The following is a 25,709-nucleotide window of genomic DNA, read 5'->3' as shown; positions in this document are numbered from 1 at the left end:
CTGATTATTTTTGAAACGTTTGTATTTTGCTTAAACTGTAATTTGCACTGGGTAAGAGTGTCTGCTAAGTAAATTGATAATAATATGGGAAATGGTGACATAGTTTGCAGTTATACTATACAAATCTGGAGTAAGAATAATACATTAAGGGAGTCAAGTTTAAAAGCCACAAACTGTGTCTCCTCAATCAATTACAGGAAGGCATATCCATCCATCCATCCATCCATCCATCCATCTTCAAAACCGCTTATCCTAGTGAGGGTCGCGGGGAAGCCGGAGCCGATCCCAGCAGGCATATGGCGCAAGGCAGGAATACACCCAGGACGGGACGCCAGGCAGAAGGCATATCTACTATATTATGTCTTGATTACAATAATAACAAGATACACTGTAGTCATTAGCTCTGCATTATGTTGAGATTTATGAAATTGGAAACGTATTGAAAATACTGTACCTGACATTCAGTGCTGTGAGCTTCTCAGTAAAGAGACGGAAGGAAATAGTTTGATATGCATGTTGGCCGATAAACCTAAAGATTGGCCTTTCATGGTCATCTTTTTGCCCCCAGTCTGGCCAGGTCCAGCCCATTCAAAAGCTAAACAGTCTAAACAGGCAAGAATGTAAAGGACAAGAATATGTGGGAAGAAAATGTCATTAGCTGTTAAAGACATTTAGAGTTAGCAACTTGTATAAACTGCAGATTTTGATTATATTAGTGATGTATTACATTTGTGGGAAGTTATTACAATTTTGAAAGCTGAAGATTTTCACCTTCCTGCAAATCTAACAAATCCCTGCAAAACGTATTACGTTAGTGGGGTTATTACATTAAAAGCTGCAGATTTGTATTACTTTTGTGGGATGTTGTTACGTTTGCAGGTCTAACAGGCACCTATGATTTTAGCTCTATTGTGGGACTGCACTGTAGTACTGGAGCTGCTAACAGTATGTTGTCTCATCTCTACAGGAGCTGTGGGGTCCAGTGCTCTCCGTGACAGTGGGGAAAGCATTCACACTGGCCATCAACACTGCAAGGAGGAGTGCGACTCCAGTCACAGTGTGGAGGAGCTCAGTGCACTGCAGCCAGGATTTGAGCATGATACACAAAGACACAATCCGGCAGGATCAGAGTACAGAAGAGAGGGACTTGAGAATCTGGATCAAGGGAACATTGCAGAAAATATTGATCAGCTTGGATCTATCATTAAAGTGGAGTTCACAGAAGTCGAGCTGAATGAGCTGGAAACCGTTAATGTTTCAGAGCCACACACTGACCCAGAGATCCTTCACGTTAAACCCCAGTATCATCATAATGGACTGCATGGACCTTCTATAGGATCTCTTCACACAAATACACACGATATCCTGTTGAATCCTATAACTCATAAGACAGAGATTGAGCCACAGTCTATTAAACATGAGGACCCAAGTACTGAGCTACATATCGCCCCGTTGGAGCAATATGGAGAGGAAAGCAGAGGACATCAGCCCGAACAGAAGATTCCTCTTCAGGAGTTCATGCGGCCTTGCTCAGTCAGGGTGCAGAGACTGTCATTACAACACGGAAGTAAGACCTTCAGTACTTGTTGCCCTCTGACTGTGAACACAAACACAGCAGAGTTGAGTGGAGACGCTGAGGACTGTAATTACTGTGTGCAGTGTGGGAAGAGCTTCAGAACGGCTCAGCATCTCAAAATCCACCACCGCATCCACACCGGGGAGCAGCCATACTGCTGCGCTCAGTGCGGGAAAAGATTCAGCCAGTCAGGGAGCCTGAAGTTACACCAGAGGATCCACACAGGGGAGCGGCCATACAGGTGTGACCAGTGTGGGAAGAGCTTCACTACATCAGGAAGTCTGAAGGACCATTACCGCATTCACACCGGAGAGAGGCCGTACCGCTGCAATCAGTGTGGGAAGAGCTTCACTAATTCATCACCTCTGAATAAGCACCTGCGCATCCACACCGGAGAGAGGCCGTACAGCTGCGCTCAGTGCGGGAAGAGCTTCAGTGAGCTATGGAGCCTTAAACTACACCAGAGGATCCACACAGGAGAGCCGCTCTTCACCTGTGACCAGTGTGGGAAGGGTTTCACCAAATCTGGAAACCTGAAAGAACATTATCGAATCCACACCGGAGAGAGACCATATCATTGCAGCCAGTGTGGGAAGAGCTTCATTTATTCATCACGGCTCAACAAGCACCTGCGCATCCACACCGGAGAGCGACCGTACAGCTGTGCTCAGTGCGGGAAGAGCTTCAGCCAGTCGGGGAATCTTAAGCTGCACCAGAGGATCCACACGGGGGAGAGGCCGTACTGCTGTGCTCAGTGCGGGAAGAGCTTCATCACGTCACAACGATTGAAGATACATTTCCAGATTCATAGTGAAAAGAAACTACATAATTGTTCTCAATGTGAGAAGAGTTTCACCCATTCCTCCAAGCTGAAGAAGCACATGGGCATGCATACAGGAGAGCGCCCGTACCGCTGCGACCGGTGTGGGAAGGGTTTCACTGCGTCGGGACACCTGAAAGTTCATTACCGAACTCACACAGGAGAGAAACCGTACAGCTGCAGCCAGTGTGGGAAGAGTTTCACTAATTCATCACAGCTCAATAAACATCTGCAAATCCACACCGGAGAGAGACCACACCGCTGCGCTCAATGCGGGAAGAGCTTCAGCCTGTCATGGAGCCTGAAGTCTCACCAGAGGATCCACACGGGGGAGAGGCCTTACAGCTGTGACCAGTGTGGGAAGAGTTTCTCCCTATCAGGGTACCTTAAGTCACACCAGAAAATTCACTCTGGAGAGAGACCTCACTGCTGTGACAGGTGTGGGAAGGGTTTCATTACGTCACAGCGATTGAAAGTACATTACAGAATTCACACAGAAAAGAGACTATATAACTGTAGTCAGTGTGAGAAGAGTTTCATTGAATCATCTGAGCTTGATAACCACCTGCTCCTCCACACTGGAGAGGTGCCATATAGCAGTGCTCTGCGTGGGGAGAGTCTCGGTGAGTCAGAGAGCCTTGAGTTGCACCATGGAATCCACACGAGAGAGGGACCGTGATGCTGCGAACCTACAATGCCAGAGTCAAAGATATTGTCCCATTGCTATAGAATTAGTTACATGGAATTTTGCTTTCAAAGCTCTAGTCCAGCGGTGGCTAACTCTGGTCATAGAGAGCTACAGGGTCTGAAGTTTTTGTTCTATCCAGGTTGTTAACTGCTTAATTGGAACAATTGTGGGACTTAATTAGGCAAAACGTCCCTGTGTTTATGGTATCCAATGATTGGCGATTTAGATATATCTGGAAAACCTGCAGGATTGCAGCTCTCCAGGAACAGGGTTGGTCACCGCTGGACTAGAGCTCTGAAAGAAAAGTTCCACCGAAGTTCTGTGTAATTCTGTGTAATGCAATTTGTAACCACACGTATTCTTTTTCTCCTGAAATCCCTTGAAATGAATGATCTTCCTACCCAGAAATTTTACCTTCCACTAAAACCGTGGTTCTCAGCGCTGGTCCTGGAGGAGCCCCCTCCCTTTTCGTTTTCATTCCAACCAAGCTCTCATTTAATTAATTGAACCCTTATTTGAAGTCATAATTTCCTTACATTTGACTTTTAAATTGTGCAACTGATTAAAAGGGATACAAAGCGAGGAGCTGCAACCATGGGACTAAAGGGGGTGGTAACATGATAGAGGTGCAAGCAAGACTTGGACAGTGGAGTCCATTTAAGTAAAGTACAAGTTCAAGAGCCTTGAAAATGAGCTCCAGGTGGCCTAATAGCCTTGATTGATGTTAATGATTAAGATTCTTTGATCTTAATTTAATATTTAGTGCTAATTTAATAAATATTCGCTGAATATGGTGATGTATAAAGTATTGATTGAAGAATCTTTAATCTTGTTACCTTAATTGTAATTGGTGTATAAAATATGTTGCCTGAGTAAAGCATATCACATTTCCATAGTGCGTTTTGTGATGATGCTCCCAGAGTCAAGCGATTCTCGTCTACATTAAGTTTTTCAAGAACACAACTCTTGCATATCCCGAGGGATTACTGTATTTGAATGTGTATTTGGTGCTAAACTCATTTTAATTAGTATATGGTGTTTGATAAGTTATGTGCCTCTAGTTTAGGTTCTATGAATTTAAATATGCCAATATTAAGTGTTGCCAAAAGTTTTTATTTTAATTGTATAATCTATATTCTTTGAATTTAATTATGACATTGATTTGAATGTGTATTCAGTGTCAAGTTATTTTTAAAGTAAACATTTCTACATCTATATCTCTCTATACACAAAATACATGACATTTCAGTGCAGCCAACATTGCTATCATGTTTGAATATCAGTATTAATAAGTAGTAAATTATATTATCTTATGCTATCTGTATAATTGATGGAAATGATTGATTTTGTTATCATAGACACATTGTTTGCCGTAATAAAGTGTTTGGTTTTAACATATTCACCGAATACCGAGTCCTTGTTCTGGGCGCTACACCGCACTCCTCCCCACTTCCCTTTAACCTCCGTTCTATTATTGCACAGTTCTGTCTTCCATTTTCTGTGTCAGGATTTGTGCAAGGTTACCTCTTGTGCATAAATCAGTGGAAACGGATTAATATTGACCAGTTATTTAAGCAGTTTATGTCGTAGAAGACAACAAAAGAATTCAGGGCCAATATGTAATAAACGGTTTCAATCTGAAGACACTTTTTAATACTCTTGAATGGAGACATAAATTAACAGAATATAGATATTGGAAATATAAACGTATAGAATTAGCAACAGCAAGAACAAAGGTATCACAATTTCAATTCAAACATTTTGAACAGTGTTCATTAGTTTTCATAGTACCAGGCTACTAGATCAAGTAGGAAGATGAAAAATCTAGCTTTTTATTTCCCTAGATATAGACCATGTGTGACTAAATTTCTGTAGCAGGTTCTCTATAACTCTTTCTCTCCAGTATTGTAATGTAAATAACTTGTTAAAGCTTAAATTAGTCCAGAAATTTAAAAGTTATACAATATTCCAGGCTGAAGCAATAGTCTATATTGACTTTTGAATTTGCACACTTGGGACTGGTAATGATCTGAAAAGCTGTAATTTCTCACTCAATATCCTACTTAGACTACACACATTACATTGAATATATGTTCAGGGATTGGGCATAATTTCAAAACGTTTACCACCACAAATGTGCTTGTTAATTCACTAGCAAATGCATGTACTTCACATTCTGTGGTTTGCCATGGTTATATCATGGTTACCTATACCTTTCTGTGTTTTTATCATTTCACTTAGATTTTCTACATTTCAATGTGGATGTATACATTTATTTTAAAGGCTAGCTGCTGCTTATGGGCGATTTAGAAGAACTATAACTGATGTTGCAGTTGTTGGGAGGAAAATGGGCACAAACACAATCAAACGGGAATCATGAATGAATGTCCGTTACTTCAGGTGCTGAGGTAAGCTCTATATATTATGATAGGGGGATGGAGAATATGATGTAATATCAATAAATGTATGTAAGTGGTTGATGTACTCTGGCTTTATTACAGTTTAATCAACACTAGATATAAATGTTACCCAACAGTGTGTACTTTAACCTTGTGATGGTGCTTTATCATTTCTGCTTTTATTTCTCCTGTTTGGTTTATTTAATTGTTTCATTTGTTGACTGAATTGTATAATGTTGTAGTTCACCATGAACAAGTATATATTGATGGAAATCTATGGATATAGTTTATTTATCTGAAAAGTAACCAACTGAGCATAGTTAAAGGGAATCGTATCATGTTTTATGCTTTAGAGAGCTGAACATTTGAATTCTGGAGAACAAATACTGATACAAATAGTTGAAGACCCTTGACAGAATATATGATGAACAACTTTCTGTCCTTTTCACAAATGCAGACACTTGACTGGCTTTGTAACTTTGCACTCAGAAATTAGAAACATCTATCACTTTGTAGTTAAGAAGCATCTGTCAATTAAAGAAACGGTGAATTGGTTTCAGCTTTTAATTTGCAGGTTGTGTGTAGGTAAACAATATAATTTGGTCTAAGCCTTTGTTACATTGGGAAAATCAGAGTCAATATTACTTTGGTTTTTTTCAGCTTCATTGAAAGTTAGCATTAATTCTACACCCAGCACTCGGTTTCAGAGCTGCCTTGTATGGCTTCTGCTTTGATCACTTAGGTCTCAGGAATGTAACTGCACCCATACAGAACTAAGAAAGCTTTTAATATAGTACTTTTTTAGTTTAATTCCCAAAGGTAGCTATGCATCATTTATGATTAATGTTTTATTATACATAGAAGGTCAAGAAACACCTGTTGTAAAGTGAGGATGGGTTTGTGATTTCAAGGCTATACTGACGATGTGTAAAAGCAACATAAAACGTGCCCTTGGTTTCTGTAGGGAGGTTGCAGCTCTAAAGGCTAACAAAACGGACCAAATCATTGAAACTGGTACTAGTATTAGCAACTCAACATGTGTTTCTTGAAATGATATATGTTGCATAGAAAATGTGAACTGAAGCATAATTTAATTACACAAAATGTGCATTTGGATTATTGTTACCCATAAATTAAACAGGGTACATATTAACACCAATTATAGTAAAGGAAAACACTTTATATATACAGTTTTAAGATGACAAAAAGTTGTTTACATATAGGAATCTGAAAAACTAGTTCTTGCATTCTGGACCAAAGCATTTAGATAACATCCTGTCATCAATTTCAATACAAGTTTGTAAAAGACAAATTTAGCTTTTGTATTTAATAAAAACTGAGCTCTACATAAATCTCTATTGCATTAGAAAGTCTCAGACCAACATGGCACCTATATTTCAGCTACAATGTCTGAGATAAGGTTGATAAGTGCAGAGTTACTTAGTCAATTCAAATGCAATACAAAGGCTATGGAAGGGAAGTAAGGGTTATGGTAGTTCTCATTTATTTATTGGGGGAGCAAAGCAAAGAAAGCAAAAAAAAACAAAAAAAAAACGTGCGATTGCTTTACCATTTGCAACTGACTTCTGAAATGTAACCAATTCAATTGAAACAGGATTTTATTCAGTACCAAGAACAAAAGAGTGGGGTGAAATAAATGTTCTGGAGTAAGGTAACAGACAGACATACAAATAATAGATTAGTCAAGAGGACGAATAAGAAAACAAGAATGCTCAGATGGAAAAGAAAACAGAGGGCTCTGAATAACTCTACTTAAATTCCACAGAAAGGCATTAAGAAATGTAAAAGAAAACACAGTATGAACCATACATTAGATATTTAGAAGGTGGTCTCTTTCAGTGTAACCAGTATGAACACAGGATTTTATTATTGTTACTATTAAGACTGATCTTGATCAGTTTCTCTTGTAGCTCTCCACTGACATATTCTGTAGTTTGCAAGAGAAGAGATAATATAGCAGCAGCATTAATATTTGTGTAATAGATGAGCCTTGACAAACTATTTTACAACCCAGTCTTGTGTGGCAAGGTGCATATCTGAACATTCACTCGCTAATTGGTTACACACACCACTTTGGGAAATGCTGTTAAGCAGGAGATTATATATACACTCACCTAAAGGATTATTAGGAACACCTGTTCAATTTCTCATTAATGCAATTATCTAACAAACCAATCACATGGCAGTTGCTTCAATGCATTTAGGGGTGTGGTCCTGGTCAAGACAATCTCCTGAACTCCAAACTGAATGTCTGAATGGGAAAGAAAGGTGTTTTAAGCAATTTTGAGCGTGGCATGGTTGTTGGTGCCAGACGGGCCGGTCTGAGTATTTCACAATCTGCTCAGTTACTGGGATTTTCACGCACAACCATTTCTAGGGTTTACAAAGAATGGTGTGAAAAGGGAAAAACATCCAGTATGCGGCAGTCCTGTGGGCGAAAATGCCTTGTTGATGCTAGAGGTCAGAGGAGAATGGGCCGACTGAATCAAGCTGATAGAAGAGCAACTTTGACTGAAATAACCACTCGTTACAACCGAGGTATGCAGCAAAGCATTTGTGAAGCCACAACACGTACAACCTTGAGGCGGATGGGCTACAACAGCAGAAGACCCCACCGGGTACCACTCATCTCCACTACAAATAGGAAAAAGAGGCTACAATTTGCACAAGCTCACCAAAATTGGACAGTTGAAGACTGGAAAAATGTTGCCTGGTCTGATGAGTCTCGATTTCTGTTGAGACATTCAGATGGTAGAGTCAGAATTTGGCGTAAACAGAATGAGAACATGGATCCGTCATGCCTTGTTACCACTGTGCAGGCTGGTGGTGGTGGTGTAATGGTGTGGGGGATGTTTTCTTGGCACACTTTAGGCCCCTTAGTGCCAATTGGGCATCGTTTAAATGCCACGGCCTACCTGAGCATTGTTTCTGACCATGTCCATCCCTTTATGACCACCATGTACCCATCCTCTGATGGCTACTTCCAGCAGGATAATGCACCATGTCACAAAGGTCGAATCATTTCAAATTGGTTTCTTGAACATGACAATGAGTTCACTGTACTAAACTGGCCCCCACAGTCACCAGATCTCAACCCAATAGAGCATATTTGGGATGTGGTGGAACGGGAGCTTCGTGCCCTGGATGTGCATCCCACAAATCTCCATCAACTGCAAGATGCTATCCTATCAACACACACACACACACACTTCTGATCTTCAAAACCACTGGGGGTTTACAAGGCAGTCCTTACTGAGCATATATTACTATTGTTAAAATTCACTACTTAATACTTAAATCACATTGCTATAAGGAGATCAAGGCTCATGCATTGGTAAATACATGGTGCCAACTTCATGCAGGGGTTGGAGAGCACTGGATGACTGTCGTTTCCCCTAACACCCAGAGAAAACATCTCCTGCACCCTAACTCATTTCAAACTAATGGATGTGAAATAATGCTAACCTGAAACCCCTGAATCCACACTGAAATCTAGTACGACGGGTGGTGCAAATCAACTCTATTTTGAAGGAGAATCCTTGTCCAAGTCAATAGTGGGATCAGTCAATAGAATTCATGGTCTACTAAGAGGAATGAAGAACAAATTATATAAGTAAACCCTGCTTTACTACTTCACAGGCAGGAAGATTAGGAAATGCATAAAGTCCAAGCAGACCGAATGCCGGGCGTTGCAATGTAGCGTGCGTTGTTCTCTTCTGCCCTAGTTTAAGGCTTGTAAAATGGGAGATCAATTGGTCACATGGTTTAGTGGCTTTGTTACATCACTCAATTAACCTTTCAGTGATTTATTCTGCAGAACTGTAAGTGCCACCCTGACTGACTCTCCACGGCGCTTGATTGGGCTTGTTCAAGGTGAGTTGTGTTCAATGCATGTGGCCGCTATGAACAGATCAGATTTCAGCTGGAGAAAGGTTCAGATGATGTTAAAGTCTAATGCCATATTGTGGTTAATTATATACATTTGAATGCATCTTCTAGTTATTATTGTTTTTAGCAAGTGTGCATGAGTTACACATTTTGCCATCTTGGGTAATGCTTACAGCACAGATGTGACACTGGATGCACAGACTGCACTTACGAATATACTTTGGAAGCCACATTGCAGGCAGTTTCTAGTTATAACTACTACGATGAAAACGTAGTGTCTGGGTTTTAGAATATGATTTCAGGATTTACAGATGGCCACTGCAGGACTTTCAATGCTTAGTAAGGCTCTGTTTCGCACAGCAGAGTTTTAATGTTTTAACATTAGTTGGTAACTGATTAGGAGTTACTTGACAAATGTCTTGGAAACAATATTCCTCAGTACTTGCACAGATTAAAACCGAAGTTCAACCCATACGCAAGTATGATTATAATTATTTACTTGGACTGGATTTTTGTCTACTGAAAGACCGGAGGATGGAAAATGGGATTGGCACATGGGTCAAGTTTTTATTTAATCTGAAACAGAAAACTGTGATCCCAAGAACCTGGATCATTCTAACTTAAAAGGAATAGATACATTTCTTAAACAAAAATATATTAAAGCATCTCCTTAGCCAAACTGAAACTCTTAACACACATGTAGTCATTACATTTATCTAGAATCTAGTGGTACAAGCCAGAGGATTAAAACGGAAACCTCCTATAGGTTTAGTTCATTTTTTTCAGTAGCGATACTTATTATTTCTCAAGTTGTAATACGAGTTACGTTACAGAAATGGGCTGTCTGGTGCCGCACAGAGAGCCTCAATAACACTAGCAGCCTGACATACACAGAAACTCGAGTTATGGTCACACTTCGGAGAAACAAAGCATAATTAACACACACAGTAAGAACCCATATTCATGGTTACTTTTCAATATCCTGTAGCTAACATTTGAATGGTTTATAAATATTGCAAATGTACATCTTCAAAGGGCACTTCTAGTTTTAGATCAGAAATAAAATCCAACCAAACGATTTGTCTCTTAGTTTCCTAAAGTAAAAGAGGACTGTTTAGACTAATAACAGTCAGAAAGCTGAAAGTCTGGGACACTCTTCTGACTAATGCTGCAAAACAAGCTTGAGATGCTGTTGTACATTTATAAAGCTTTGGGTTATGAAATGGTACACAACACAGCGGATATGTTCGTGAACAAATGGGTCTGAAGCAGGATTATTACAGCAGCAGGATCTCGGCTGGAGGGGGGGCACTTGGATAACTGGGCCGCCCCCCATGCGCGTGTCTGAAGACAAGGATGTCATTTCTGTAGCAATATCGATAGATTGATTTCCAATGTCTAGAATGCATTTCAAATTAACAGCACATGCAAGAATCCACTGAAAGAAAAGACAGGAATCACATCAGACAGATAATCGCAGACAAGGGTCGCCTCTATATCCGTGCTGCCGTCAGACATCCCTTTGCTGCTGAAAAAACTGAGGGACAACCATTCACAAGACCTCACGTTAAGCGAGGTCAAAGATAAATCTAAATCAATATCATTCTTTATAATGATTTCTAGATCAAGACACAGCATCACGGGAAAGCACAAGAGAAGAGAGCAGGTCCGACGGATTTGACAGGCCAGTGCCTGAAGGTGCAGCGCACAAGAGAAGCAGCTCTATGGCCCTGCAGCTGCAGCGAAGTCAGACCGAGCTGCTAGAATTCCTCGTGCACATTGCGAGCGTAGTCCATCAGCTTGCTCCCCGTGAAGTACTCGCTGTACTTCAGGATCTCCTCCAGCTCCAGGTTGTGGTTTTGATTCTCATCAGCCACCGCGATCATCTGCTTGGCCTCGTTCAGGGCATTGTACTCGTTCATAGGGTCCATGTATTCCTGCAATGAGAAGAGGAAGGTGAATTAGAATCCCAAAATGCCACAATCAAAGAAGAGCAGTTTGGGGATATTTTCCTTACGTAATGGGGCTCATTGTGTACGAGCTCCCCCTGACTTCACTGCCGTACAGTCCCCACTCTCCTGGCATAGCAGGGTGTCGCTCTATGGGCTGGAGCGCTGCGATGGCACGGCTCTGCTCTGAGCAGCTGACACTATACTTACTGCCACATTATGAAAGTTCAGCATCATCAACTTGCAAGATACTGTTCTACCTGAGGACAATCATATTTCCTTATTACCACCTGCTGTGATGGGATCATGATTCACTACATCACCAGCAGCAGGACATTTGATGAGATTTATGTACATTTCCCTCCTGTTTTGATTTCTTGCAGCACTGATAAAGCCCAGGCCAGGGGACGCTCATATTCCCTGCATCGTTCTCAGACTACTTGAATATGATCCTGCGAGTTTAATCCCACTTGCTTGAATGAGGCCCAGTGTCTTGAAGATGATGCATTAGTACCAGGGAAGTAACGGGCCTATAGTTCATCTGATCTTGTGATGAGGATGATAGCTGCATTATTCCATTTATCTGGAATTTGTCTTATTCTAGGACACTTTGTGAAAAGTGAATTATTTCCTTTACAAGAATCTCCTCTTCCTCCAGTTCTTTTCAGGATCTCCACTATGACTCCATCTACAAATGTCTTCCCTGTTTTTGTATTCTTCATGGCATCAGCTACATCTTCTGAAACCACGTCTGGCTTTTCACGCGTGTTCACTGCGATGCCTTCATGCTCACTGCGGACATCGCTGCTCTCCACACAATCCTGACATCCGGGGCTTTCATGGATGCAATTGTAATTTTTCAGGGCAAGGATTGGGTTCTGACTGACTGAATGTGAGAAGAGAACACTACAGTATCCCCTAATCAACAGAAAAACAAAATACACACAGAACACACAAATACCTTTAGCACAAAGGTTTAAACTAAGATTAACCCTTTAACTGTTGAAATCAGCCCACCTCCAGTTCTTCCATAGTGACAATGCCATCATGGTTGGCATCAATGACTTCCTCGAACTCCTTCTTCCTCTCTCGTACCCAGTCATCGTCAATGTCTTGTGCTTGCTGGTTCTCCACTGTGCCCATCGGCAGAGAGATGAACTCCGAGAGAGTCAGCTTTTTATCACCATCCTGATCTGCAAAGCAAAACCACAGTTTGTCCACACAGCGTCCAGCTCTCAGTCCTCACAGCTAAGCACTGTGGGCTGCAATACGCAGCTGTGACGTAGAAGACAAAGTGGTAATACTACTAGTAATAATACTAATAATACAAATAATAAATGGAACAGTTATAGAAACACATGAGCATCTTGGAAGGACACAATTTGACAACCTTTGTCGCTCATGAGGAGGAGATGGTCTGCTTGTGCTATTGCAGAGATATACTACAAATGGATTAAGGGCTTTGAATATTTATTCCAGTAGCAATTATTTTATACAAATATTCTGTTGAGCTATTGAACTGTGTCAGTCTGGAGTTTTGTGCTCTATGAAATTGTCCAATAACCCCAACTACACACAAAACTATTATATTCTAAGTCAGCTGCACTGGGGCAAAGTGCTTTTCAGGTCCCAGACCCTGTATTTCAAGTGTTATCCACCAGGTGTCACTGTAGCCATTTTAATTTTAAAGGTAGGGTATGCAATATTTTCCAGAAATATTTTTTGTTATACTGGTTGAAAGTCTCTTCACATCCTGATAGCAATCAATAATTTAAGTGGTCTAAATGTAAAAATATATATATATACATCTTCTGTGGAAGGGACAGGACTAAAAAAGGTTCGACCAATCATTGCATTCAGTCCGAATGTAATGATAGGATGTCCTTCCTGTCTGTCAATCGATAATTGCATACCGCCACGCAACTTGTTTGGGCAGACAATCACATGTCATCAGCGCGGGAACCTTGACGCTGTGCAGAGTGAGTGCGAGAATGGAAAGCGAGCTGCAGCTACTATTTTTAATTTAATATTTTATTTCTTAGCAGACGCCCTTGTCCAGGACGACTTACAAAATATAAGAGCAATTCAAAGTGCAGTTCAAGCATAATATATTTTACAAATTCCAATTTACACAAGTGAATATGAGATATACAGTGAACAATACATAAGTTTTACATCCTGGATTGTAGAAGCTGATGAGTGCAGACAAGATGTGAAATCACAGTCAAGGGCTGAGGGACAGGGAGCACAGGGGAAATGATAATAAACAATACGAGTACTAGGAAATCGATGTCTCTCTTAACTAAACTAGTAAACACGTGACAAACGACACTGAGCTGAGCGAGGCGACGGCTCTGCTGGCTTGTCTGGCCGTCCAGTGGCGACGACAACAACAATCTGGGCTAAAAAACTAAATAGCAATTAGGAAACCAACATATAAGCTGTGATTAATTAGAAAATTAGAAATGAGTGATGAGTTTCTTGGTGAAATTCAATTAATTGATGTGTTTAAAGAAAAGCTTAATGTAGCCTATAAATTATAAAATAAACAATGCATGCAACAATTTGCGCCTGGAGGAGGCTGCAGTGTAACGATGCACTCGGCACATTTCCTTCAGGTACATTGAGGGCCTACCCAAGTCACGAACGATTTCCTTGACCATGAACTTGAGCATGCCTCGGCTGTGCTCGGGGTGGAGGAAGGACAGGAATTCCTCTTCATTGAGCAGCTGGTCCGCTGGGGGATTGTCTGCCTGGAACCAACGGTCCTTCAGATTTTCCAGGACTTCTTGGGCTGCGAACACAGGAGACAACTCTGTTTAAAAGTCCTCCTACTGCACCACCACAAACTACACTTATTAATTCATTATTTAGGTGTCTGGCACGGTTTTATCAAACAGTAAGACACAATGTTCTGCATTACAAAACATTACCAGGGTAACATCATCCATATAAAAACATCTACCCAGGTCAGTGAACAACTTTAGAATGGTCTAGAGGCATAATCTAAACATGAGTCTTCAAAAGATGTCCAAGACACTGTGCCGTCCTAATGCTCATGGGCAGCTCAGTGCCACACTGTGGGGCGAGACAGAAAGAGTGAGGCCAGGCCATCGGAGAGAAGCCATGCAACAGAGTCGAGACGAGAGACTGCCAGCAGGAAGGAGTAGCAAAGAGAAGAGAGGAAGGAGGACAGGACTAACTTCAGCTAGGAAGACTTACTTTCTTCATCCACTTTCAGCTCTTCATTCTTCTTGATTTTTTCTGCCACTTCCTTCTCATTGAAGCCTTTGCTTGCCAAGAACTTTATCCGATACTCATCCCAGGTAACGTGTCCTGAGAGAAATGATTGTGTAACAAAGATGTCAAAGTGATTGCATTCCTCCTTCCACTTCATCATGAGGCAGAAACAAACAACCTACACTTAAACAGGCAGCGGTGCTAACAATCTGGCAAAACCACCTCACCCGAACCGTGTGCATGCAACCCGGTCCAGGACTGCGAGACGCGATGTGGGTTCAGTACGCTCTGACACTTCAGAAGTGTATCACGTTGATACAAGAAAAAACTTCATATTATAACACAATGTACTGCACTTTACTAGAGTGATAGAGAAAAATTATTAGTAAAAAGTATTTGACAACGAAAAAAAATCTACCTGCATGGTCACATGATGTACCGTAGACAAAAGCAGCAACAAACGAGCTCCAGCTGCATGTGAACTGTTCCCGAGACACGCACACCTGCCCCATTGATTTCTACACAATGCTTGCAGCAGCGCAAACTTTTAGGTCCGTGTGGAGAAACAAGTCACGTGACATTTTCTATATGCAAGTATTAATGGCCTTTATCTGCAGGTTCTCAGGAAGGTTACACTTGGGATCTAATGGATAGGCAAAGCCTTTCCCTTACCATCTCCATCGGGATCCACAGCTCGAAAGCTTAGTTTATTTTCTTTGACAGCCTGCTGGAAGTGTTCCTCAGTCTTCTCCATTATCCAGCGTTGCATTTCCTTGGCACTGACACTCTTATCTCCGTTGAAATCCACCCTGAGGGATGAATGACATCTAATTAAGGTATATCTTCCACTTGGGCAAATGGGTGCCACTTTGCCTGAAGTAGGGCTGGGTGATATGACTTAAAAATAATATCTCGATATTTTTAGAGGTTTGGGCAATACACGATATATCTCTCGATATTTCTTGTTTTTATCCAATCAAGCCACAAAATAAGACCAAAGACATTCAAACTACAAGTATTTTGTTAATCCTTCAATAAGCAATACTAACAAATACTACATGCAGGCTGTCATGGTAAATATATGCAGAATGCAACACATTACAGGTCAAGTGTTGTGTGATTGCTATTATGTGTGTTATGTTGTTATGGGATATTTATATATATATATATATTTTTTTTTTATATTTAAAAATAGCTGGCATTACAATAGTTTTAATAAATCTTAAATGCGGGGTGCCTTATCCCAGGGATTTTATATAGAACAATTATCCGTATTATATTAGGATGGTACAGCAGCTCCCGTCTAAAAACAGTCCATATTCACCGATGTCTCAAATTATTTTTTAGAGAAAAAGTGAACATCATAATGCTTACGCGTTTCGACTTATCTTCCTCAGAGCACATATATACATATACACAGTATGATTTACTGTCACATAACAACAATAACACAAGTAATAGTAATTACGCAACACATGAACTGTAAATGGTACAGATTCAGGTAGATTTAGCACAGCCGGGTTTATAGTGGCGCATTAACATCTACTAGACAGAGACATTTCTCTTCTGACTGTCGCGTTTCGATTCTACTTACAAGTACAGCATGTTGTTAATAAAAAAGTTATTAATAATAATAATAATAATAATAATAATATTATTATTATTATTATTATTATTATAATACAACTGTTGAACCACCTCACCATCTTAATAAAAAGAAAATGATACTTTCTGAATGTGTTTGCATTGCTTTCCAATTTATTAAAATGCAAACAAACGTTATTATTATTTTTATACAAATGATATCAGTCTAAATTAGCGGGGGTGGGGGTGCTTGCAGATCGAGTTTAGCCCTGCAACGAGAGCGGGGCGCAACGTGTGCGCTTGCGCATTAAAGAATCTCTTGGTAATGTTGGTTATTGTGTGTCAATTCTCTCTCCTCCATGTCTGTCTGCGTTTCTGATGCACATTTCTTGTCGCATCCGACACGTGTGGAAGAACCAGGAAGAACGCAAAACATCCTAATGACGAAAAATACTGCCGTAAAGATTGCAATTTGCGACACCACGATATAAACGATATAGCATAATATGAAACGATAGACGTTTTTCTATTGTCATACGATATATCGTCATATCGCACAGCCTTAAACCATACATTTCTTATTTAATAGAACTGGGAAAAACTTCACTAACTCCGTGCTATTTTTATGTTTAAGCACAATTTCCAGTTTCAAAACAGATAAAAAATAAACATAAGTTCCTCAAATAAGGATAAAGTTGATTTGAACAAACAATATCTATTATATCAAAAAGCCTACATATTATGTTCTAATAAATACAAATACTTTTCCCCTAACACTGTAGTGTTAAAGAACCTCTTCACATGTCTCACAAAGTTTAAAAGTGGTTTGCATTAAAGCTGAATCATTATTTCCCAATTTAACAGGAAAGGCTAAAAGATATTTGTCAGGTGTTAGCAATTCTACAGATGCTGAAAGAATTGTTTCTTCTTATTGGCCACGTTTTTACAGAACAACATCAAACTCTGACAGAGCCAACTGACTGTTTAAATGTAATCACTGTAATGCTACAGCAATGATGTTATTAATGCAGGATTTTATATCAACTGGTCCTGGGAATCCGTGCCGTTTTCTTTTTTGTTTTTGACAGATGATGTGGTCCTACTATTAAATTAAAACATTTAAATTGTGTATTCACATATTCCAATAAATAATACTGAATAAGAAATCAGTAATAAAGGAATTCATGGCCCTTTAAAGAAATGTCAGAAGCTGCTGTGAGATTATTCATTAATACGAGATGACAACACTGGGCCGGAATGAAGTCTAGAATTATGACGCAGGTGCCACAAAATATTAACTTCCCTTATTTCTGGTCAGTGCTATGTACTGCTACAGAACTCAGATGACTACTCACTTACTTTCATCCAATAGATGAAAATGAAATGCATAAACTCTTTTCATTATTAAAAAGTACAGCCATCTAACAATAATAAAAACAAATACAAACCATGACTGTGGTCTTATTACATCCGACACCAAGTGCTGCCACGGTCGCCAGCCATAACCCAAAAATGGTCCACCAGGCTCTTATGGCTCTAACATATCAACTCATTTTATTTTAATATTAAATAGAGCAAAACATTAAAATGTACTTTGTGATTTAATTATCATCATCAAAACCTATCCACTGAAAAGGTAAAAACTCAGATTTTGATACCATACTTGCTGAAAATCTCCATCAGCTTCTTGCGGTTCCTCCTGGGCTCAGAATCTTCTTCAAACTCCTCCATCTCCTTGCCTAGAAAGACCTCCTGGTGGAAGTCCTTATTGAGGTGTCCATCCATTTCCAATTTCACACCATTCAGATGGTCTGGGGGAAGGATCTCATTGTCCTCTTTGCTGTTGGGGCTTTTGTCCTTGAGGGCTGACATATTAGCTGGGCGGGCCTGAACGTCCGCCATGAGAAACACCACAAGGAACAGACATACTGATCCCACACAGACACGCACAACTCGCCCTGCCGTCATGGTGTGTCCTCTTTCCCAAGCTCTGCCAATGCCAGTCAAGAGGTTCAGACACTGCCAAGAAAGGAAAAGAAAATCTCTAATCAGCAAGTATATCACTACCACTTAAGGATCATCAACAAAGACAACTAAACAGTATTTCATGAAATCTAAATCAACTAAACATTTAATTTCCCTACTAATATTAAGATAATGCCACATTTGTTAGATTGGGTACTAGTTTCAATGATTATTAAATACACACATTCTGCATTTTAATGCAATTTTCTATATTTTCATAAATCACCCATCACCATTGTGCTAAAGCACTACCACTCCGACTGTCCGATTACATCACGCCTAACATACTGGTGAACACAGAGCATGGAGGTGGCAATCATGCCCTCTCCGACAGCCCTCGCCTCTACAGATAATTGTTTTAATGAAATACTGTTCAGTTGACCATTAAATCACTTCCACAATCAGTGGATTCCAGTGGCAGTGATACCCTCGATCAATTGTAACACAAGTGATTTAACAGAAGAAATGCAAGTGTGCAATAATTTTTGGTCTTGACATTTTCATTTATTTTGGGAATTTTAATGCTATCAACACTACACAGAGCAACACCATATGTTTTACAAACAATGGCATGTTTAAAATAAAACACAGATCATTCACACGCCGCAATCATTTCTGTGTGCACTGTCATTTGCCTTGGCACTGAGAAGATGCTTCATGTGGTCTTTCAGGAAGTTGTAGCTTCTCAGGAGGCATTCTTGAAGACAACATTTTTCCAGATCCCTCACATTTACTGGTTTTCACTTATGAATTGCATTTGTAAGTTCAAAGCATACATGCTCGATCAGATATGGGTCTAGAGACTGCAATGACCATTTGCATTCAATAAATTGGTCAATTGATTCGGCAATACAGGAAATTGAGCTTCAGGATAATCATACAATTACACAATTATTTGTTCCATAAGCATTCATAGTTATTTCTTAATGTTCTTTGCTAAAATGCTTGTTAAAAGTGAATTACAAAGTATAATATAAAGTCACGTTTAAAAATTCGACACAGACGATATGAGCGAATGTAACACATGTGAGGACCAGTGCTCTTGCAATTGTAAGTTAGACTGAGACACATAACGGTACGGTGGCCGAACTAGTCTGCGTTACACATTGTATTTCAATCACACTCGTCTGTTTGAGCTGCCATTGTCCACACGGTGCTGTGAAGAGGGGTTTCATCGGCAGTGCTGGAGCCGAGCTATCAAAACGCCATGTCCCCGTACATTCACATCCCCTTGTAAATAAGAAATCAAATGCGATCAGCTGACACTGGCACGGCGACACAGTGATATCAAGCACAGCGCTGGAAATGGTGATGCGAAGTGAGACGAGGAAACCAATGTGTATTAAGCACAGCTGAAAAGTGTCCCGCATTTAACCGATAATCTACCTAAAGGTGCGTATTTACTAATTCATAACCAGGCCGATCTGCAGAACACCGCGCTTAACCCACCTGAACGAACTGAAATACTCAGATTTTCAGATCAGACATTGAGACAGAGGAAGACATTTAAAAACCGCACGACACGTTCATGCCGCCCTACCTGCTGCAGCTCTTCTCCACGTTGGGTCTACTGCCTACACGATACACACACCCAGCAGCTGCGCATCCCGCTGTGTCCGCGTCAGGAGCCCTGTGTGTTGTGTGCTCTGTGCTCTGTGCTCTGTATGTTGTCAGCGCTGCGCTCGGCTGCGGCTCCCACTTCCTGTACACGTGGCTCCGTCGCGCCGCTCCGCCCCTCTCCACCGCTGCCGGAAGCGCGTCACTCTCGGAAAATGAGGAGGAAATTGCGTCATCACGTCTACAGTCAACAGACGTGTTCGAGTTGCGCAGATCTCCACAGCTCTGCGAGGATCTGCACTGCTCCACCAATGGGATCGCAGTCTGCAGATCTGCGCAACCAGGCGCAGGCAATTACCTGAAGAGCCTCACCTGTATGTGAAATCTGTTATTAAGCAAATTCATGTCTACACTCTGACAGCAGCACTCAGAAGAGCAAAGTACATCAGAAGATCGTAATTACAGTCATAGTTATATGAACTGAAGACACATATATATTGGGACTGAAATAACAAGTATACATACTAGTTCTAAATAAGATACTTACAGGTATATTGTATTTGTATATTATTTTACTGCTAGCTCTTACACCTCTGCCCCTTCAGCTCTAACACTTCAGCGCATCCTGTCTGCACTTGTTACCCATTAGAACCAGGATGTAGGATTTGTATTCTGTATTATTATTTATGTATGTATGTATGTATGTATGTATGTATGTATGTATGTATGTATTATTAGCAGACGTCCTTGTCCAGGGCGACTTACAACATATAAGCACAATACAGAGTGCAACAAATACAGTGCAATTCAAGGCATAATTCGTTTTACAAATTCCAATTTACACAAGTGAATACGAGATCTACAGTAAACAATATATGAGGTCTTACATCCTGATTGTAAAAGCTGATGGGTGCAGACAAGATGTGAAGTCACAGTCAAGGCCCAAGGGAGAGGGAGCACAGGGGACATCAAATAAACAATACGAGTGCTAGTAATGCAAGGCAAGAGTATGACAACACGTTGTATAAGCGCAATCTACAGGTCAATGAATAAATTACAAGTACTGTCTGAAAAAGATGTGTCTTTTGTAAACGCGGGAAGGAGGTCAGGGACTCTGCCGTCTTGACTTTTAATATTAACTGTATATTTACCTAATTTTTAAACTGTAATTGTATTATGTCTGACTTGTAACTTATCCTATCAAAAAATAAACATTATGAGTAGTAGTAGCAGTAGCAGCAGCAGTATTTGAATTAACAGTCGCTCATCTCCCGGCCTGCAGGGGGCGCCGCAGTGAAACTCTGTGCGCCGACGTGCCGTCCCAGCGTGCAGCGCGGCGGCCCTCAGTGCTGGAGCCCCGCTGTCCGAGGGTCCGCGGCGCTCACACCGGCTTGCGTGCTGTCATGTCAGCCGAGCGCTGGTCGGGATGATTGAATCTTCGGAGGCTGCGAGCAGGCCGTGCCGCGATCCCGACAGTGTGCGCCCGTGTGCTACAGCCCTCACTGGCGAGGAAGCCGCGCTCATCTCTGCAGTCTTCCTCAGGTACCGTGTCTGCGGCTCGGTGCGCCAGGTGAAACTGAAACCCGGCCATTAGCAGCAGCAGCAGGAGGCTGTGTGGGCTGTTTCTCACTGAAAATGCGTCTCATCAATGAAGCAAAACCTGATGAAATCAATTGTCCTATTTCAGTTGATCGTCTGAATTGTGTGCTCATGCAGCACGGAGCAGTAAAACGCGGATTGATTTGATTGATTGGTTGGTTGGTTGGCTGGAGATACTGGCTGGTCAGTGATGCTGCCCATGTTGGTACCCGATCACACGGATTCAGCGCGATTTGATTGTTACGGGTTTGATTTGTGTGCCTCTATGGGTGGAATTGATATTGAGGACATTGGAAAATTGACGAAGCAAAGGATAAAACCCGCCGTCACCGCCTGTAAACGGCTGGATGAGAGGACATGAATCGCCACTAGCGCCAGGGCAGCGGAGCAGGGCGTCCTCCTTCACGGTCACAGGACCTGCCTGAAGCCTGAGCGCCTGACCTTTGTGTATTTATAATCTTTTAAATGTGCTTTCTAATGGATGAAGATTAAATGTGCTACTAAACATTTCCTTACCATGTAATTGTTACAATAGGACAAGCAAGGATCAATACAATTGAGACTGAAACCCATTTTGTGTAGCAGGCGATGCTGAGGGTCTACATGTACAGTCTAGCTGCCAGGAGGTCTTTAGGGACCAGGTGGTCCTGAACTGGCGTGCCATCATTCCATCACTTCGACACAAGTGTTAGGGTTAATGATGGACATCTTCTCCAGATTAATTAGGAGAAGACCTTGAGAATACATCCAAGCTTCGGCACTTTCCCAAAACTGAAATCGTGGAAAGCGCGACAGCACATGTAGCTTGTGAGCGCGGTAGAGCGACTGGGCTGTCAATGTCAATAGCTGTGCAGATGCAGTCTTTCACAGCCCCGCCAGCTTTAATCATCTCTTCATTCTGTGTTTGACACTGTAGGTGCACTCGGGAATCATGGCCTTCAGGCATTTGAGAAATGAGACCCATCTGAGCAGTCTGACCATTTAAAAGGTAAAGAAAAATCACAAATGTCGGTGATCTTAGTTTTTCTTCTGCCAGTTTAGTGTAATCTCACTGCTGCACTTAGATCTTAACATCTTGTTTTCAGTTACAATATTTAAAAAGGAAAATGGTTAATATTAATATAATGTATTTATTTTGAAATACATATTGTAAGTTGTTTATAAAGTATTTAACAGTTTTGTTTTCTTTATTTTAAGTTTTACATTTGTACATAGAATTGCAGATGAAAAGTACTTGATTTTGAAGCTGGAACACTAGTACTTGAGCTCAGTCACATATATGATGCTACTGCGCAGCTGAACAAACGCTTCTTATTGAACATTAGCACTTAATTTCACAGCTGATGCATACGTAAAACCACCTATATAGAATACAGGCAGCCTAATGTTGTTCATTCAGTTACATTCACTGATATAAGGCACCTGTGCAAAGATCAAACAAGGAAAATGTAAAAACAGTAAACCCATCGACTTTACCTGAAACAAGTCTGAATGCTTCTAAAATCAAATGCTTAAATACATAAATGTTTCATGTTTTACATTGTTCATGTGACAGTTTGCTCAGTACAATTTATCTAAACTGAACCATAGTCCTAATTCTACACTTCTATTCTTGTTAAACTAATGAAACCCTATTTCTTTAAATAAAGTAGGGTAACAAAGTTCTGTCTCCTTCCAAGAAGTGAAGCCAGAAATAACTAGCAACATAAGAACATAAGAAAGTGTGCAATCGAGAGGAGCCCATCAGCCCCATCGTGCTCGTTTGGTGCCCATTAATAAGTGATCCAAGGATCCTATCCAGTCTATAACTCTAGGGCAACACTCTCTGAGCCGTAGAAAAATTACTCATCCACTATTCTGCATATTATAAATTTGCAAGAAAACTGTTCTTTGAGATGTACAGCAGAAAATAACTTTTTTTTTTAAAAAAATTTCATCTAGATTTTTCAGAAATTGGAACCATGAACCTGTTCCGGCTGGTGTGTCGTCACAAGACGACTCTGGCAATTGGGGTGATTTCCCTGTTTGCAGTGGTCCTGCTCTATCTGGCCAAGTGCACCTCCGAAACAGGGTCCTCACCCTACCGATTCCAGCCTCACTCTGAGATGCGTCCTCCGCACCAGGAGGCCCAAGCTAAGGTCCTGACGGCCTTCTTGGTGGTTCTCATAACCACAGGGCCCAAATACACCGAGCGGAGGAGCATCATCCGGAGCACCTGGCTGGTCAAGCATGACTCTGATGTCCTGTGCATGTTCGTGGTCGGGACTGAGGGCTTGCCTCCTGAAGATCTCCAGAACCTGAGCTCGGAGAACGCCCGGCACCATGACCTGCTGCTCCTGCCGGATTTGAAAGACTCCTATGAGAACCTCACCCTGAAGCTCCTGCACATGTACTCCTGGCTGGATCAAAACGTGGACTTCAAGTTTGTCTTAAAAGCAGATGATGATACTTTTGCCCGGTTGGACTTCATCAAAGAAGAGCTGCGGTCGAAAGAGCCCAAGCGATTATACTGGGGCTTCTTTTCTGGGAGAGGGAGAGTGAAATCTGTTGGCAAATGGAAGGAAAGCACCTGGGCCCTGTGTGATTATTATCTGCCGTATGCCCTTGGAGGAGGCTACATCCTGTCCTCAGACCTGGTGCACTATGTGCGGATAAATGCGGCTTATCTGAAAGTGTGGCAGAGCGAGGACGTCTCTCTGGGGGCCTGGCTGGCCCCAGTGGACTTACGACGAATACACGACCCTCGCTTCGACACAGAGTACAAATCCCGGGGCTGCAACAACAAGTACATCGTTACGCACAAGCAGAGCCTCGAGGACATGCTGGAGAAGCACCAGACCCTGCTGAAGGACGGCCGCTTGTGCAAGGAAGAAGTTAAACTGCGCTTATCGTACGTGTATGACTGGAACGTCCCCCCCTCTCAGTGCTGTCAGCGGAAAGATGGCATCCCCTGAGTCCTAAAATACATTTATTTATTGTTCTCAGCCCTGTGCAGACTGATGGGCAGAATTAGTTTTCTCCTCTGTTGTGCTTCTGATTGTGTGGGTTTCATGCAGCTGGACAGGACTTGAATAAATGTGAAGTGAGTTAAAGCTGTGGTGGTGTATTTGCTTGGTTAGCTCTCTGGCCCAAAGAACATCCTGCCATACTGTAGATGTATACAGTTCATGTCACCATACATTCAAATCTGAGGATCCTTCTGTTGGCGTTCAGACATAGTTTACATATGACGGTGCACTGTGTCTCTCTCACTGTGAGTCTGAAAGACACGACTGGAGATCCTTGCTTAGCAATCAGATCACATCCATTCCTGTCCTGAGATGCATTTTCACCCCCTTCCTCCTCCAGTCTCAGCACCTTCACTGCAGATCCTTCCGCCTGAGACACTGGCAGACACAGTGTGAGGGTTCTTCACTGTTATTGCAATCGATGAACAGGACCTGTTGGATTGAGAAGATTTATATACAATGTTTGTATGTTTTAATTAAATTAACAATGCAGCACAAATGACAAGACAGTAGCAATTGTGCTAATGCTTTAGATTGCCTGGACCAATTTAATATTAAATAGATAATGAATTAACATTCAACTACTTGATAATGAAAGTTCTATAGAATGCGGGTGTAGCATCTATCTATTCCAATGTGCCAGTGTTCCATCAGTTTGATATCTCTGCATTAGATTGCAGACACATTGTTGCAGCTTGTTTTCACTCTGACAAAGACTTTGAAACCGATTATATTAACATTCTATTGATCTTTATTGATCAAGTAGTTGAATGTTAATAGTTCATAGGTGAATATATAGTTGATATTAAATTGGGCCATGCAATCTTAAGCATTTTCCCAGTTTCTAATTTAGAGACCCAGTGCACTTCCAATGGGTCAGCCCACGAGACTAGAATTAAGCGTAGGAAACAAACAGTGTCTTGCAAAAGTTTTCACCCCCTTCCAAAATGCCACATTTTGATTAATTACAAATAATGTAAACTAATTTTGTTTATGAACTTTTTATGAACACTCCAATGATGAAACTGTTACATGTTAAGGAGGTTGAATGTCAACCAAACCTTCAAAGAAAATTATATATATTTAAATGTCCTGATTGCAAACGTATTCAGCCCCCTGACTCGGTGGAATCACTTGGGGCAGCAATTGACTGCGTCTTTTTGAAAAGGTTTCTACCAGCTGTGAGCAGTTTAGTAACTCCAGTTCTGACAAGGGGATTGTTGATGGACAATGGACCTTCAAGTCTCTAGGACATTTACTGTCTTCTTTTAAAACCAATCCAGTGTGGCTTTGGCCGTGAACTTCGGGTGATTATCCTACGGAAATATTCTCAAACCAGTTTTAGATTCTAAGCT

The 25,709-nt window shown here is 41.2% G+C and overlaps 3 protein-coding genes across 3 annotated transcripts; 2 read left to right on the top strand and 1 right to left on the bottom strand.

Annotated features, from left to right (window-relative positions):
* The first annotated feature begins 878 nt into the window (after window positions 1-878).
* On the top strand, window positions 879-4,500 carry LOC136713941 (zinc finger protein 271-like). Its single transcript, XM_066691192.1, has one exon. It carries the CDS (start codon window positions 895-897, stop codon window positions 3,073-3,075), a length of 2,181 nt encoding a protein of 726 aa, XP_066547289.1. The 5' UTR covers window positions 879-894; the 3' UTR covers window positions 3,076-4,500.
* Window positions 4,501-6,964: 2,464 nt separating this feature from the next.
* Window positions 6,965-19,898, bottom strand: sdf4 (stromal cell derived factor 4). Its single transcript, XM_066691193.1, has 7 exons — window positions 19,731-19,898; window positions 17,829-18,184; window positions 15,254-15,390; window positions 14,564-14,677; window positions 13,977-14,135; window positions 12,359-12,534; window positions 6,965-11,329 (listed from the first exon to the last, which is right to left on the bottom strand). Exons 2-7 carry the CDS (start codon window positions 18,131-18,133, stop codon window positions 11,153-11,155), a joined length of 1,068 nt encoding a protein of 355 aa, XP_066547290.1. The 5' UTR covers window positions 18,134-18,184; window positions 19,731-19,898; the 3' UTR covers window positions 6,965-11,152.
* Window positions 19,899-21,074: 1,176 nt separating this feature from the next.
* On the top strand, window positions 21,075-24,438 carry b3galt6 (UDP-Gal:betaGal beta 1,3-galactosyltransferase polypeptide 6). Its single transcript, XM_066690978.1, has 3 exons — window positions 21,075-21,289; window positions 22,263-22,334; window positions 23,288-24,438. Exon 3 carries the CDS (start codon window positions 23,308-23,310, stop codon window positions 24,298-24,300), a length of 993 nt encoding a protein of 330 aa, XP_066547075.1. The 5' UTR covers window positions 21,075-21,289; window positions 22,263-22,334; window positions 23,288-23,307; the 3' UTR covers window positions 24,301-24,438.
* Window positions 24,439-25,709: the final 1,271 nt, after the last annotated feature.

The sequence above is a fragment of the Amia ocellicauda genome, chromosome 18, assembly GCF_036373705.1.
Source record: "Amia ocellicauda isolate fAmiCal2 chromosome 18, fAmiCal2.hap1, whole genome shotgun sequence".
In the NCBI taxonomy this organism is placed as follows: Eukaryota; Metazoa; Chordata; class Actinopteri; order Amiiformes; family Amiidae; genus Amia; species Amia ocellicauda.
This window is presented reverse-complemented; position numbering and strand designations above follow the sequence as displayed.

Excerpts from the sequence above, each read along its gene's own strand:
- LOC136713941 (XM_066691192.1), top strand. The coding sequence starts at position 895 with ATGATTTTAGCTCTATTGTGGGACTGCACTGTAGTACTGGAGCTGCTA.
- sdf4 (XM_066691193.1), bottom strand. The coding sequence starts at position 18,133 with ATGACGGCAGGGCGAGTTGTGCGTGTCTGTGTGGGATCAGTATGTCTG. Across the intron at positions 14,678-15,253 it reads TGTGGATCCCGATGGAGATG|GACACGTTACCTGGGATGAG; the intron begins GTAAGGGAAAGG and ends CATTTCTCTCAG. Across the intron at positions 12,535-13,976 it reads GGAAATCGTTCGTGACTTGG|ATCAGGATGGTGATAAAAAG; the intron begins GTAGGCCCTCAA and ends TTTGCTTTGCAG.
- b3galt6 (XM_066690978.1), top strand. The coding sequence starts at position 23,308 with ATGAACCTGTTCCGGCTGGTGTGTCGTCACAAGACGACTCTGGCAATT.